Source organism: Dromiciops gliroides, chromosome 5 (genome assembly GCF_019393635.1).
Source record: "Dromiciops gliroides isolate mDroGli1 chromosome 5, mDroGli1.pri, whole genome shotgun sequence".
NCBI classification, from domain to species: domain Eukaryota; kingdom Metazoa; phylum Chordata; class Mammalia; order Microbiotheria; family Microbiotheriidae; genus Dromiciops; species Dromiciops gliroides.
Window position 1 is genome coordinate 36702007 of NC_057865.1, and position 17141 is coordinate 36719147.

General features: G+C 42.4%; 1 protein-coding gene across 2 annotated transcripts in view; it reads right to left on the reverse strand.

Annotated features, from left to right (window-relative positions):
• Positions 1-17141, reverse strand: part of PLCL2 (phospholipase C like 2) — a 235879-nt gene that overhangs the window by 50157 nt on the left and 168581 nt on the right. For both annotated transcript variants that reach the window (XM_043966908.1, XM_043966910.1), the window contains exon 5: positions 2477-2552. In XM_043966908.1, the coding sequence (XP_043822843.1) occupies positions 2477-2552 (76 nt within the window). The remainder of the gene's footprint in view (positions 1-2476; positions 2553-17141) is intronic.

The window sequence follows — 17141 nt, forward strand, 5'->3', positions numbered from 1 at the left end:
GCTTTTAAAAGTTAAAAAGAAGTCTAAAAATAATCCTCTCTCCTAGGGTGCTTTGCATTTCCGTCATTGTAATTTCCAGATTAGAGCTTCGCAGATAGAATTACAGTTACCTATCAAAATAAGAATCTGGTGCAAATCCCTTTTGAACCACCTTTTTTTTTTTTTCCCTCACACAAATTAGCATTTCTTCATATGACTAATGACTCTCTCTGTCCTTGCCGGTAACTACATACACAAGAAACAAAAGATCAGGCCATTTTAAAATAAATGCTCAGGATAACAGAAGGGTGTAGGCGGTAGGCCCGCAGCAGCAACTGTGAAACCCAAAGATGCTTTCTGATCTCTCAAGCGGTTCCTCAACAGCACCCCTCTCCCCAGCCAGCCAGCCAGTCAGGGAGCCCCAAGAATTCTGGCACCGCAGGTAACCAACAGTCCTAGGTAGCAATATCTGGGATAGAACAACTTCTGTAGAGGCCTTCCCAAATACAATGTGTGACCCATGACGAAGGAAGACGAATATATTGAAATCACAGAACTATTGAATTTCAGAGCCAGAAGGGACTTCAAAGGCAATCTGGTTCAACCAAGGTACTTACTGGCTTGTGGTCATCCAGTCTTTGCTTAAAAATCTCCAAGGAGAGAAGAGCTCTCAACCTCCTGAGGAAGCCCCTTCTTCTGTAGGCCAACTCTAACTGTTTGGAAGTTTTCCCGTACATCAAGCCTTATTGTAATTTAATAACAAGAACAAGAATGACTAGTGTTTGTTGTTTATTATGATCTATCATATTTATTTACTTAGCAGTTTAAGGTTCACAAAGTTCTTTGCAAATGTTATCTCATTAGATCATCACAACAATTCAGGGAGGTAGGTGTTAATATCCCCATTTTACAGATGAGGAAACTGAGGCAAGCAGTTAAGTGACTTGTCCAGGGTGACACAGCTAGTAAGTGTCTGAGGCTGGATTTGAATGTAAGTCTTCCTGGCTGTAGACCCAGTGATTCATGTAGTGTGTGGCATACAGTAGGTGTTTAATACATGTTTTTTTTTAATTATTGATTATCCCCTGTATCCTCTAGCTACCTATGATCCCTCCCCATGCCTCCCACTCACTCCTCCTAGTTGGGCCCTCTTGGAACAAACAGGACAAATATAATTCTTCTTCCAAGTGACAGCCTTTCAGATATTCGAAGACAGTTATGTTCTAGGAGGCAGCTAGATGACACAATGGTGCACAGGGTGCTGGGCCTGGAGTCAGGAAGACCTGAGTTTGAATCCATCTTCAGACACTGATGAGCTGTGTGGCCCTGGGCAAGTCACTTAACCTCTATTTGCCTCAGTTCCTCATCTGCAAAATGGGGACACACTGGCAGGCCACTTCAGTATCTTTACTAGGAAAACCCCATGGACAAGTCCATGAGATCACAAAGAATCAGACACGACTGAATGCCTGAACAACAAAAGTCCCTTTTATAGCTCGAAATCCTCAGTTGTTAATAATAATAGCTAACAATTGTAGAGCACCTATGATGGGATTCTTTTTTGTTCTTATTTGGAGACTGGATGTTCCTACTACCTTACCCAGACTGGAAGTACACAGCCCGCCCACAAGCCAGTCCCCAAAATGACTGCTGCAGAAGCTTTGACCTGTTCTGTTTTTCCCACTTGGGCGGGTTCGCCCTCCTTCCATAGCCTTCACTCCCTGAGGGCTTCCCCTCATTTGTGCCAGACTTAGTGAGGACACCCGGTCCACTTCAGCTTTCCTTGCAGCTCAGAACTCCTGAACTCAAGCAATCCACCAAGCGCAGGCTCCACTAGCATCGGGGATTAAAGGTGTGCGCCACCAGCAACCAGTCAGACTTAGTTAACAAGCCTCTGTCTTCTCAAAGACAGCAGAACATCACCCTGCCCTCCCAGCCCCTACTTTTTACAGTATGGAAATTGGGGAGGGTGTGTTTGTGGTATAGAAGAATGAAGTCAGCTTTATTGATCATTGTTCCAAATTCCCTACACATCTGTCTTCCAGATCTGCAACAGAGAATGAGAATGCAAAGTGTGAACATGAAGTCAATCACGTCAGCATTTAAAGATGCTGACCGTGTCCAAAACTTCAAAACCTTGGTGAGAAATTAGTAAAGGTTGCAGAGTTCCAACGCTGCCCAGTTCTTAATATGCCTTCAGTTCTTGGCCATTCTTGGCCAAGCTGTCAGAGCCTACCTTCCTTAATATGGACCAGGAGATCCTGGTTCACAGGTTCAAGACTTGCGAATGCCAACTTGGGGGAGAGGAGAGGACCGCTATTCTCTTCCAAATAGCAGCAAAATAGTTTTTCTTTTTTTTTTAATCTGAAATTTCTTTTGGTGGAGTTAAAAAATAAGAAACTATAGTATTCTGGAAAATGCTCAGAACAGTGATCATAACCCTATCATGATTGTTTTTATTATTATTTTTGAGAAAGAGAAGCAAACTGGCACTTACCTGCCTTCTGACACTGCACTATCTTCTCATAGACAGAATCGGCATTTTCGATTAAAGTCTTGATGGTCTGAATCATCTGTATGGGGAATATCCAGACATAAGGATTAACTCTAAGAACTGTCTCGTGTTCCCTAGCATCAGCCCCTGATATATTTTCACTTGAGGCTTTGGCTCTGAAATGTCAGCCCCTCGACATTTAAGGTTTGTGGCCTCTTTTGTGAGGGTTGATAGAATCAAAGACCATGGAGAGGTGCCCACTGTTTTCCTGTGATTACAGACGCTTATACTGTCCTCGGCTGGAGTACAGGCAACGTAACCTTGAACTTGAACCTTGAGTCGGTAAATGCTTGAGTTTAGTTGTCTCAGCTGGCAAAACTACAGATAAGCCTGCATGGTCTGGTTGGTGACTGGAGGTTGAAAGAGTCCTTTGAAATCGTTCACGGTAACAACACTGTCGGCATTTAGACCTAACACCTACACATTTCACACAACTCAGCCAAATGGTCTTTAATGAAAATCCCAACGTGCTACATTTATGACTTAAAACAAGGATGAACAATCCCATGTGTTTGGGGCTGTTTGTCATCAATAATGCTGAGTTTTTTTTAAATGTGAGGTTAATGTACCCTATCAAGAGTCTCAATGGAACTCAATGTTATAAAAAAACAAAAGTTAAATATTTTTTTCTATGTACTTGGGAAAAATAAAATTTTGCAATTATTTTTAAAAGAATCTTGAAATGCAAAGATGTGATTTATTGTTCCAAAGGGCACTCTGTATTTTAATGTGAAGTTGGATGAGAAGGAACCAGACTGAGCAGGTGCGGACCAGGACAATAAAATGTGTTTATTTATTCACTGGAAGAAAAAAAAGTCCCTGTGAAGACTAATGGAAAGACTAGCTGTCTTCCTGGCTGTGAAATCATAAGCAAAATGAACTTTACCTAGTGCCCTTAGCTATTATCTGCCCATCCTAAATGAAGCTGCTAGTTCCCAGCCCTTAAATATATTATCCGATGAAAATGCAAAGAACCCAAATGATTTGAAACATTTGAATGGGTTCATTTGTCCTTCATGTTTCATGGTCCACAGAAGAGCCCACATTATCTTTGTTTCTGGTGGTGGGTTTTTTTGGCAAAGATACTGGAGTGGTTCGCCATTTCCTTCTTCCACTCATTTTACAGATGAGAAACTGCAGCGGATGGGGTTAAGTGACTTGCCCAGGGTCACACAGCTATTAAGTGTCAAGTGTCTGAGGTCAGGTTTGAATTCAGGTCCTCTTGAATCCAGGGCCGGCGATTTATGCACTGTACCACCTAGATGACCCTTCCTGCCTATAGTGATCTCTTCATGTGTTAAATCCTCCAGGAGGGAGTCAACTCTTTGAGGACAAGGATGCTTGATTTTTGTCCTTATGTGCCCAATCCCTAGACCAGTGAGAGGCTATAGACATGGTAGACAGCTAATAAGAGTTTGTTGGATCGAGTTGGACCCTTTCCAAAAGGACATTAAATCCTTGGAAGGCAATAATAACAATATCTAACATTTATATGACATTTTAATGTCTGCAATGCATTAAGTCATTTGATCTTCACAACAACTCTGTGAGGCAGGTACTATTATTATTCTCATTTTGTTGGTGAGGAAACTGAGACTGAAAAAAGGTAAATCACCTGTCCAGGGCAGGATTTGAACTTGGTTCAGCTTAAATCCAACACTCTACCCAATGTTTAAGTCACTGTCAATTGCCAGTTAGTTTGTCTTCAACACTAAGTGCTCACCACGTTCAGAACACCCACCGTAGGAGGCTGTGAAAGGAGTTTATAGAAGCAATCCCAAGGAAGAGATTTTAATTTTTCAAATTTCATGTTTTCAAATGGGCATTTTAGATTCTGATTAATTCCCTGTGAAATTAAAGTATATTAATCTGTGGCCTGGCATATTAGATAGGCAATGATGGGTTGGAAATGAGAAGAATAAAAATGAGATCATTTAGAACAAATCTGACTACACTCCCATTAAGTCACAGTCACAGCCCCAAATCTACATCAGGCTTTGGAAGCTTGTCTGGGTTTCAGTTGGCCCAGTGGGGCCTGCCAGGGTGGGCCCTAAGGCACAGGTGCAATCTCTTCTAGCAGACATCATTCCTCATTATAGTTTAGGACCCAAGGTACTCCCAGAGACACAGAATCACTCCTTGGGCACTGATTGCATTGAGGCTAGAATCCAAACTCCTCCCAGTCTGGCATTTAAAACTCCACCCAAATGACTGTTTCCTGAACTCCGTGGGTCACCCACATGGGTGACATACATGACGTGGGTCATCTATGCTTCTGCACACTGCCACCAAACTCTCCCTCCCAACCTTTGCCTCTCCGAGCTCCAGCTGCTTTCATGGCTCATCCCAGATGCTCCTCATTATAACAGCTGACAAGAGTGATGGCAGCTGACCCACAGCACTTGAAGAAAGCCTTTCCCAGGGGTCAGTGTGTTCTCCCTCTTAAAACTCTCTCCTTGAAACTCCTTTTAGTACTTGCTTCTCTATGGAAGCGTTGGCCTGCCAATAGCCCCTCTGAGCACAAGCACTTTGTCTCTCCAGTGCCTACTGTACGTAACAGGGATTTAATAAATACTTATTGAGCTGAATTACTGAGCATCTTCCCTGTGTAAGGTGTTGTGTCTGGCACTGAGGAGGGATCCGAGAGAGGTATGTTGGACACAGGGTCACATCCTGGAGCGCTGACAACTCCCGGTCCAAATTAGATCATATTTGTAAAGAACTTAGCACAGTGCCTGGCTGACAGTAAGCACTTAATGAATACTGGTTCTCTTCCCCTTTTCAAAGGGGTTTGGATTTTTTTTTTTGGATCCTTAGCTCAATCAACTCCCCTTTACCCCTCCCTTCCCCCCCCCCCCCCCCCCCCCCCCCCCCGCTCCAGTAGATATGACTCATCTGTCTACATCGTCTAGCAAGAGCTATTGACAGTTCTTACCCTTCCCTCCACTGATTTTGGTTTTACTTAGAAAAGGCTTCTGGGATAAGAGTTCAAAGAAATGACTGTGAAGGGAACCTGCGGTAGTCATTCTTGAAAAACCCATCTCCCTATTTAGGGCATTGGCTGAAAAATGTCTATACTTTGACTCCTGCCATTTGGAGCACATTGCAGCCTTTTTCTTTGGTGACTAAACGTTGGCTTATCCGTCTGCTGCCTATGCTGAGCAATCTTCCCTCCATGTGCTAATGCAGCCAGAGGTGGACCTCCACCCCTTCATCCCCTCTGTCTTCCTACTGAGGGCATTGGACTCCATGGTCTCTGAGATCCCTTCTAGTGCAAGAGCTATAATTCAATCTATAATCCTCTTCTCTGTGGTTAAGTAGGAATCTCACAGCCACCACAGCAGAGAATCAATTGCATCAGTTAATTCAAACTAATTCTTGAAAATGCTTTTCTTGTACTATTATGTATTATGTATCTATTACATACAACATGGTGCCAGGAACTAGGTACTGAGACAAAACCACAAAAGCTCCTGGCCTCACGGAGCTTCTGTTCTAGGGAGTGGATACCAAAAGCCTGTATGCAAGTAAGACAAAGTCTATCTAAAGTAAGCATAAAATGATTTCAAAAGAGTTCAGTCATGTCCGACTCTAACCCCATTTGTGGTTTTCTTGGCAGAGATACTGGAGTGGTTTGCTATTTCCTTCTCCAGCTCATTTTACAGATGAGGAAACTGAGTTAAGTGACTTGCCCAGGATCACACAGCCAGTAAGTGTCTGAGGCTGGATTTGAAGTCAAGTACTCCTGACTGCAGGGCGGGTACTCTACCAGCTGCCCCAATTTCAGGAAAGAGGGTGTGCCAATTACAGGAGGGATCATGAAAGACCTTGCATAGCTGGGATTTGAAGTAAGGTAGAGATTTTATGCAGCCCAGATAAGGAGTCAAAAATATCTTATTTTCTATCAGCCAGTTTTGCTTTTTAAAAAGGTCGCTTAGACTTTCATTGTTAAGTACAAAGGGAACCATTAAGCAGTTACTGCTTCAGACTTTAGATTTCAGAGTTAGTAGCTACTTAGGTTTCAACAGCATTCTTCCCCCTGGTAAGGATGGCTTTCTTCATTTAGTAAAACTAGTCCAAGAAAGGGGACTAGGCAAAAAAGAATGTCTAGAGAGACAAACAAGCAAAGGAAAACAGATGTTCTTATGTAATCTTGCCGGTTCTTTGAGTAGCTTATTTTCATAGCAAATATGAAGACACCTAGAGAGCAGTGTGTCTTTGTAAGCAGAGGGGAGTTTCCCAAACTCAAGCGCGCATCCCCTCTAACAAGATGGCCCCAGTGCCTCCAGATACAAAGGCTCTATAAGGACCTTTTCCCTGATGTCAGGTCACAGCCCAGTCCACACAAAGGTACCCATGAGATGTCCCTTAATGTCTCAAGCCTTTCTTTGCCTAGCATCTCCTTTAATGAACTATGCATTTGTGTGGAGGACTGGAATATCTAAATTCCTGGTATTATGTTTTAAAAAACCAAAGATAAACTGAGGAATTAACATAAATTAGAAGGTCAATTTGTGAATGTCATTGGTTGGAACATACAGAGCTTGGAGAAATGAGAAGCCAGAACACTCCCATAAATGACAAACTTCCATTTCAGTTTTGTTTGAACTTGCAGAAAAAAATCCCTAAGACATCTTGCATAAACAGGTTGTGTCATCAGAAGCAGCCCTGGACTTTAATGCAACGAGAAGTCAAACTTCCATTTTTATAAGGAAAACTGAATATTTCTGCAGATTTCTATTTGCCTTTTGTCTTCAGGAGGATGTGAATGCCCAGTAGATGAAGCACTGAACTGGGAGTGAGGGAATTTCTGGGTCTTCCACTCATCTCACCTCTATTTGCACCTCAGTGACCAGAGCTTCCCAATATGGCTCCTTGAGAGCAAAGTCAATTTCACTTTTGAGTATTACACCTAGCACACTGCCTGATACTGGGTGGACTTAATAAATGCTTGGCTGATTGATCTAGCCAGACTTCTTTCTTTTTACAGACTAGGAAACACAGCTCCAAAGAAGAAATGTATGGAGTGGTGGAGCTGGGATTTGGGCCCAGGGCCTCTGGAGTAAGAAAAGATAGCTTTGAAAAAGGTTTGCTTATAATACTATGAAATGATTTGGCTTTAAGATTTTAATATTAATATATTTTAAAGTTTTAAAAAATATCTTTAATATCTCAAAAATTTGAGATTCTAAGGCTGCAAAAATCCCCTTCACCATTGCTGATCATAACTCATCTCTAACTTTCTATTACTTAGTAGATAAATCCTAGAGTGTTTCCTGGCATTTAGAGGTTAAATAACTTGTGGAGTTAATGAGCCTCAGGGGCAGGATCTTCCTGACTCTTTCTGACTTCAGTACTCTATCCCTTTCTATGATGCTTCATTCAAATTCATAAACCCTGAATGTTTTATTTAGCAAGCTTAAAACCCTATATGTTAGAGCAGTGACCCTGGAGTCAGGAGGACTTGAGTTCAAATCTGGCCTTAGACACTTGACACTTACTAGCTGTGTGACCCTGGGCAAGTCCCTTAACCTCAACTGCCTTGGAAAGCAAAGCAAAGCAAAACAAAACAAAACAAAAAACCTAAAGGTTAACTCCCTGTTGGTCTCTGGATCCAAAAGAGACAAAGTCATTCTTCCTTTCCCACGTAGGTATTTGTTTGTTTGTTTGAATATAAAACTTGATCAAATTTGAGAAAACAGAGGAAATCAAGTCTCATCACCTTTTTATAGCCAAGCATCTGGTATTGAATGGGATGCTCGTAGTTTGGAAGGATGGGCAGGGTATGTATTGACTTTATGGGTCATGCTTTTCTGGGTCAAGTTTCAATAACCAGGAAAATGTGGGATATTATTTTAGGTAAGCAAAGTACATATTTAGCAAAATCAGCAGTAACAATTGCTAGAGGTTGGGAGCATTCACACAGTGGCCAACATCTGGATGTCTGGAAACATCTACATTTTTTCCATTTTCATCAGGATGTTTGAGGCCATGAAGACAAAGATGAGAACCAAACACACTTCAGTGAGTTCTTAACATTTTTAAACCAAAAAAGCCTCACCAAATCTCTCAATGCCTTCCTGAAACATTTTTTCCTGCACCCTCATTTCTGGATACACAGTTTTCATTTTGTCTCTTTCAGTCTTTTACCCTCTTCTACTCCTATTAATTATTTCTGGAGGATAATGGAAAGAGGGCCAGATTTGGGGTCAAAGGACTGAGTTCAAATATCCTGTCCTGATACTTCCTAGCTTTATAAACCTGAGCAAATCACTCAAACTCTACAAATAACTCCCTAGGACTTAAGTCACAGACCACTGTCATTTGTTTGCTCTTTTTTGGTAGGCAAAATTCCTCAAGCTATGAAAATAATTTTCTATGTCTTCCAAGAGGGCACTGGAACCTCATAGTGTATAGCCAGTTGGCCTAACCCTTGGGTTCAGTAGGCCAGGCTTGGCTCACATGATAAAAGACATAAAAATATTAGAAGGCCATATCTCTGAACCAGTATCCAACAGCAGAGTCTTTTGGGTCACACCAGCGATTACAGATGAAGAACCATTCTGGGATACACCCCCTATGGATCAGAGAATTTCCACATTGGCGGGTCAATTTCAAGGCCCTAGTTGACTCAGGGAGGATCCCAGGAGACTCTAAGACAGGACCAATCTTGCAGGACTCTAAGCAGATAAATTTAAGTGCCCACAGAAAAGAAGTTTAAGATCTTCAGAAGAAAGGAGCAAATTACATTTGGTGCGGTGCTAAGCTTCACTCTGTCCGGTGATATCGACATGTGCTAATCTGGACCGCTCAAATTCCCTGGGAGATAATGGATTCTCCATTCTGTATTCTGCATTCTGCATAGTAAATCAACTCCCAAATGTCAGTCCTGGGACAGAAAAGAAGGAAAATCCCCTGGGAATATCCAGACATTGATGCTTTCATCAGGGTTGTTCATGAATAAAAGGATCCTTTTCTGGGCTGTTCACGATGCCTATTACTCTGGGGGGTGGGGTGGGTGAAGAGTCTCTTACACAATAACCAAGGGATGGTATGCCTCTGAAATGGAGGTCCAGAAAACAGACTTCAGGAGGCTACAGATCTCTGAAAATAGTAAAGCCTCTTAAGACAGTGAAAAGGTGGAATAGTTAACAAATGCCATTTTAATGCCTGGAGGCAGAATTCCCCAAAGGGGTGGGCATCTTCATGAAAAGAAATCAGCTGTGTTACTGTGCTATGACCCCCTCAGACTGGGGATGGCTGCTGGCCCTTCTACTGTCCAAACGGGGCAAGAGGGTATGGCAGTCCAAGGATTGGGGGTCCCAAATTATAAGTTTCAACTTGGTGGATTTATTCTGTAAGCTTTCAGTGTATCATCAATAGTTCCATTCATGGTCTTTCCCCCTCTCCCTCCCCAACCCTCAACACTTATAAAGTAGTCATTTCCAGAGGAACACTGTCCTTGTTTCTTCATGAAATTTCAATCTGGCCTTCACATTTTTACTATGCAAATAATGAGAAAATGGGCAAATAATTTATTTTCAGAAATGACCCAACATAACCTTGGGGGAAGTCAGTTACCTAAGCATTATTTGCCTCATCCAGAAAATGAGGGGTACTGGACCAAATGACCTCCAAGGTGAGGCCGCTATGACTCTGATTTGTTAGGAAAAACACTACTAATATTTTCAAATCAAATCAACACTTTTTTTTTTTTTTGCAGGGCAATGAGGGTTAAGTTACTTGCCCAAGGTCACACAGCTAGTAAGTGTCAAGTGTCTGAGGCTGGATTTGAACTCAAGTCCTCCTGAATCCAGGGCCAGTGCTTTATCCACTGTGCCACCTAGCTGCCCAAATCAACACATTTTTATTGGGGAGATTGGGGCCAAATTGTAAAGGGCCTTGAATGTCAGGCTAAGGTGCATTGGGAAGCTGCTGTTGTTTTCTGAGCAGGGGAGGGATATAAATCAGAGTGGTCATTTAACAAAATTAATTTGGTAACAGCCTACATAGCATAAGGCAACCAGTCAAGAGTCTATTGGGTTAAAGAATGGGTGGGTAGAGAAACATTGGTTCCAATCACAGAAATAGGGGAGTGAGGAAGATAATCCAGGAACGAGATGGAGAATGGGAGTGAGATAAGTTGTTGGAGCAATGTTCAGTTTGAGGGGACAGCAGGGCATCCAAGTGGAAATTTACAACAAGTCAACAGAGATTTGGAACTGAAGCTCCAGAGTAGGATTTGAGTCATCTACACAGATTTCATAATTAAAGCCATGAGAGAGAATGAGGCCTCTGAGGGAGAGGAGATAGCAACGTGAATGCAGAAGACCCAAGAAATGGATCTTAGACAAAACTCACATTAAGGAGGAGGCAGATTAATAAAGGAGCAGTCGGGGGGGGGGGGGCAGGGGAGGTCTTATGTAAGCCAAAGGAAGTAAATTTGAATAGGGAAGTCATCCTGTGTCAAAGGCTACAAGAGGGTCAAGGAGAAGGAAGACAAAGATACGGCTCTGGGATCTTGGGGGTCCTGGGTCTGTCATTAACTTACTATGTGGCCTTGGTGGAGTCATCAGCCTTCATTTCCCTCATTTCAGGGATATGGGTATTGGACTGTCACTGAGGACTCCATTGTGAGAGGCCCCAGGTTTGAACCCTAGTTGACACTTCTGTGACTCTAGACATCTATCTATAAAAGGAGGAAGCTGAAATACATCAGGGATTCTTTTGAGGGTGGGGGGTCATGGGCTCCCCCCACCCCACCCTGACAATCTAGCAAAGCCCGTGCTCACCTCAGAATCATGATCTTAAGTGGCCAAAGCAAAAGACATAGAGACCAGTTATAACAAAGTGCGGTTATTAAGATATTTTTAGAAACAAGATCAAGGATCCCGGGTTAATTTAGTTATTTAGACCCTTGGTCTCATTTAGCTCTAAATCTACAATTCCCATTGACTTCTAAGGCCCCTTTCAGTTCTGATAGTATGTAGACAGACAATCAGACAGTTATTGGTGACCCTAGAGGGCAAATTTCAAGAGAGAAGCGGATTGCCAGGCGACAGAGAGGTGGTGTGACATCATAGCAGATTAAGGCCCATTCAGAATAACCTGCCTCTGTCCTACGCTGGCTGTGTGACCTGGGCAAGCCAATCAATCTGACTGATTATTAAACACCCACTATGTACTAGGCCCATGGGATACAGACTGCCCCACCCCACCCTCAATCTCTGGTATTGAGGAGCTAATATTCTATCAGGAGAGGCATGGACATGCATAAATAAATATAGAATATATGCAAAATAAATGGAGGAGAATTTTTTTTTTGAAAGGCCCTAGCAGTGGGAGGGATCAGGAAAGATATCACCAGGAAGGGCTTCGCTGATCTGGGCTTTAAAGGAATGTAGGGATTCCAGGATACTGGGGTAAGGAGGGAGTAAGCGTCCACACAGCTTGAAAAAAGTATGGATGATGGAAATGGAATAGTATGTGTGAGCAACAGCAAGAAAGCCAGTTTGGCTGAACCATAGGTGCATGAAGGGGAACCAGGTACAATAAGGCTAGAAAGGTAGGTTGGAGCTAGGGAGGAAAGGGTACTTCTTGCTGTAGTTGTTGTTCAGTCATGTCTGACTCTTTGTGAACCTATATGAGTTTTTCTTGGCAAAGATACTAGAGTGGTTTGCCATTTCTTTCTCCAGCGGATTAAGGTGAATAGAGGTTAAGGGGCATGCCAGGAGTCATACAGCAAGAGAGTGTCTGAGGCTGAATTTGAACTTGGGTCTTCCTCACTCCAAGACCAGTACTCTATCCACTTAGCCACCCGGCTGCCAGGAAAGTGTACTTACTAAGTGCCAAACAGGAGTCCAAGCTAGCAAAAAAGCTAGCAAAGGATAGATGCAGTCATTGAATCTTTCAGTGCATCACCCCATACCCTGCCCCCCCCCAAACCCCAACTTCTTTAAAAGCTGTAAATTACAGAGCAGGTATTTCTTTGGACAGGTAGAAGGTAGAGGGAGTTTTCTTCCTGGGAATGCCCTACACCAATGAAATCATAGGTCTAGAATTATTATTTTTAAGGGAAAAGTAAGACTTAAAATCCTCCATTGACATTTTATTAAAAGTTCATTACAACTAATTATAACATCATGATATATTATATATGACAGCTTTATCATATTATCATATATCATCTACTATATACAATTATAGAACAACTTTATTCATGAATCCAAGGGGTTATCAAAATATCTATCTTGTCCTCTAATTTTATAATTACCTTTCCTGATGAAGACTTTGATTTTGTATAAAACTGCCTCAACTCAGTCATTGGACAAATAATAACATCTTTTGATGATCGATCACTTCTTATCAGAGAAGAAGGTAAAACCACAACTACAACAACAACATCTAACATTTCTATAGCACTTACTATATGCCAAGCATTGTGCTTTACACTTTATTATCTCACTTGATCTTCACAATGAGCCTAGGAGGTGGGTGCTATGATTACTCCCATCTTACAGACGAGGAAACTGAGGCAAACAAATTAAATAACTTCTCTAGGGTCACATGGCTAGAAAATATGTGAGGTTAGATTTGAACTCTGGCCTTCTTGACTCCAGGCCTAGCTCTCTGTGCACCATGGTGCCGCCTAGCAGCCTTGCTGCATCAAAGAATTGTTTGCCTCTCTAGAATACATTGTTAAATATTTTACTTTATTAGGTGATTCAAGTGGCCTAAGTATCCATCTGCAGGGAACCAAGAAATTTGCAACTTCCCAGTAGACTTGAGACATTTTGAAAAGTTCATTCCAAACCTCAGGATTGTGCTCAAACAGTAATATATGGATGGACGTCACTATACCTTCATCTCACCAAACCAATGTGATTGACTGGGACTGGACTATTTAGACATGACTAACAGTCTCCTATCACCTGTATTGTTCTATTTGGAGTATGAATACGTACAAATACACAGAGATGCAAGCACACGCACATGCACCCACAAACACATACAGCCTTGAAGCCCAGATAATCAGATTCTAGTCCCATATCTGACCCGTCCTGCCTATGCGACTCATGACTCTAAGGCAATTCTTTAAGATTATAAATTGCTGAGAAGGTGCTAACCTAAAGTGTTTGGAGCTTGCTTACCTTACACCAACAAAATCCAGGCTCTATCCATCCATTTGTCTGTCCATCCACCCATCCATGTCTCTATCTGTACAACTGTTCACTTGTCTGTATATATGCACATATAACTATATCTTTATACTTATAGAAAAAGGCCTACCAACAGTCATATGTCTTGTTAGGCCACACTCTGAATCTAAAAGGCAACCTGGCAGAGTGGGATGAGCAATGCTTCCTGAGTCAGAGGAGTTCGATTCCTGTATGTGTGACCTTGACAAAAGTCCTTTAACTCTCCTGTGCCTCAGTTTCCCCATTTGTAAAATGAAGGGGTTGAACTCCCTGGCCTCTGGGGTCCCTTCTGGCTCTAGATCTAACATTCAATGTACATAATACATATGTGTGTGAATATTTGGACATGTTTAATATACACATGCATAAATAAAAATCTTCTCTGTAAACTGAGGCAGAGAAGGAAATGGAAAACCACTCCAGCATCTTTGCCAAGAAAACCCCAAACAGGGTTGTGAAGAGCCAGACATGACTGAAAATGGCTGAAAACATACATGTGTGTATGTATATGTATGTAACTCACATGTATACATATATGGACAATACACATTTATATGTACATGTACCCTACATCTAGGTATGTGTATCTGTGTATATATCCATATATGCATACACACATATATGTCTTTACCCTTAGAAAAAGCTATACCTCAGGGATAAATAACAACTTATGTCTCTTGTTTCAGTACTTTGGTACTGCCACCTAGCATTGCCAGATTTGTTATTTAGGAGAAGATCTGGGCTGCTGCTACCCAGCACCCAAACCACCATTAAATCCAATCAATTCTAGGGGGAGAATCCATGAAAATGTGGCTAGCACCCACGCTGTCAAAGCAGCCAATTCCCTGACTTAACTTGTCACTTTCAATGGGTTGTTTTGGCATCCTTTAGACAGCCTGTTTATGCTTTTAGGAATTTCCCAGAAGCACTTCCCAGGGTTAGCCACTAGAAGTCCTTAGTAATACACAGGAGTTCAGATGTGAGAGAGAAGGGAGGGAGGTGAAAAGAGATGAAGGAGTGAGAAAGAAAACAAAAGGAAAACAACATTCTGGAGGGTGGGAAACCAACCAAAGAACATAGAGCATGAGAAAATAAGGCGAGCAATATCACATGGAGCCAAAGATAAGTGAAATTCAATCAGCGACAGATCAGGAGGAATTAATCCTTAAAAGAAGCAGGATTTCCAGCTGGTCCAATGAGAAAAAGCTCCTATCAGGCAGGACTAAGGAACCACAGCAGAGAACTAAATAAACTGTGGAAGACAGTAGACTTTCCCCCCTGTCCCCTAATTGAATATATATTTTTTTCCCAATTACATGTTAAAATAATTTTTTTTAAGTTTGTTTTTGTTTTGTTTTTTGAAGTTTTGAGATCCAAATTCTATTCTTCCCTCTGGTAAAAAATCAGATATAGGTTATACATATTTAATCATGTAAAACAAATAAGATAATAGACTTTTAAAAAACATGTAATCTACACAGAGCTACAATTTCTTCCTCTGTAAAGTGAAGGAGACAGACTGGGTCAAGATCCCTGTCAGCTCTAATTCTAGGATTATCCTGATTCAGTCTTCTCTTCTGTGCATTTAAATGGCAGAGGGGCCGATGGGACTGCTATCCAGAGTGTTCTGGATGAGAGCACAAGTCTAAATAAACCACAGATACTGATGGCTCCTTAGCATGTTTAACATGACATAATTAAGAGTAACTGTAAATTTTCAACGTCTATTCCTATTGCAGAAATCTACTTAAGCACAAGCAAACTTGAAGTGTGTAGAATTTTAAAACTATTTCCCCCTCAGCCCTCCATGGCTGCTTTGATGAAGGGCAGGTTTGGGATTATTCAGGAAATGAACAGAATTTCAAACAGTTTAAAAATGGTAACTGTTTAACGCTTTGATCTTGCGGTTGGGTGCACTGCATTTCTCATGCAGAAAAGGTAGAAAACTGAACCCCAACAAAGCCCAAGAAGACAACTCCTGCCCCGAGTGGCAAGGGCTGGGTTTAGAGCTCACAGGTTCAGTCTGCCACTTACTCCTGGTGTGACCTTGGGGGAATTGCTGGACTTGTCTGGCCTTGGGGTTTTTTAATTTGCAGAATGAAGGGGCTGGAGTAGGTGATCTTTGAAGTCCAAAGCACCAAAGCCAGGCTCCTGTGGCCATTCAGAAAAGGCATCATAAATGGGAAGCTCATTATTTACATCCTCTCCTCCCTTCTCCTTCTCCTCTCTCTCCTCTCTCTCTCTCTCTCCTCTCTCTCCTCTCTCTCTCTCTCTCTCTCTCTCTCTCTCTCTCTCTCTCTCTCTCTCTCCTCTCTCTCCTCTCTCTCTCTCTCTCTCTCTCTCTCTCTCTCTCTCTCTCTCACTCACTCATTTAATCTCAATTGCCATAAAACATCCAGGGCCATCTCTGGTCAACAAGTCATATATCTTTCCACTGGACCCAGATGGCTCTGGAGAAAAGAGTGAGGTTGGTGACTTTGCACAGCCCTCCTTCACTTAAATCCAAGTCACTGAAAGGCATGACATCACCCCAATGTCATGGTCCTCTTTGAGAACAAAGGACAAACAATAACACCACAGCTAGTGATAATTGAGGGGCAGCCAGGTGGCACAGTGGATAGAGCACTGGCCCTGGAGTCAAGAGGAGTTCAAATATCACCTCAGACACTAGCTGTGTGACCCTGGGCAAGTCACTTAACCATGATTGCCTCTTCCCCTCCCCCTCACAAAAAGGGATACTTGAACCCAGATCACTGTGCTTGCAGGGCTGGCTATCTATCCACAGGGTCACAAGAGCTACTTCATAAATACTAGTTGACCAATTAGTTCAAGCTGTATCAATTCCTTTATGCATTGTGCTCACAGTAGGTGCTTAATACATTTTTGTTGAGTTGGTACTGAAGGCATATTTTGACCCTTCGTGGATCCATGGTTTTCCTGGTGTTGCCTTTCACCAGTGAACATTGTAATCCCTCTCCTCCTTCTCACCCATACTGTTCCATCCGCCCTCCTTCGAGGGTCTAGAGACCTTCCCCTGGTTCTCCCCCCCACCAGGGTAATGAGGGTTAAGTGACTTGCCCAAGGTCACACAGCTAGTAAGTGTCAAGTGTCTGAGCCCGAATTTGAACTCAGGTCGTCCTGAATCCAGAGCCGGTGCTTTATCCACTGTGCCTCCTAGCTGCCCCCACCTTCCCCTGGTTCTACAGAAGATAATATACCTCTTAAAAAATGTAACCTATGCCCAGAAGTGGGCTATAGTTTCTTCCTCTATACAGTGAAGGGGCCAGACTGGATCACCACCCAGGTCCCCATCAGCTATAACTCTAGGATTATCCCGAAGCACATGGGGCTGAACGTCTCTGAACATCTACACGTTTAACTGGCAGAGGGGCTGACGAGACTCTGCTGTC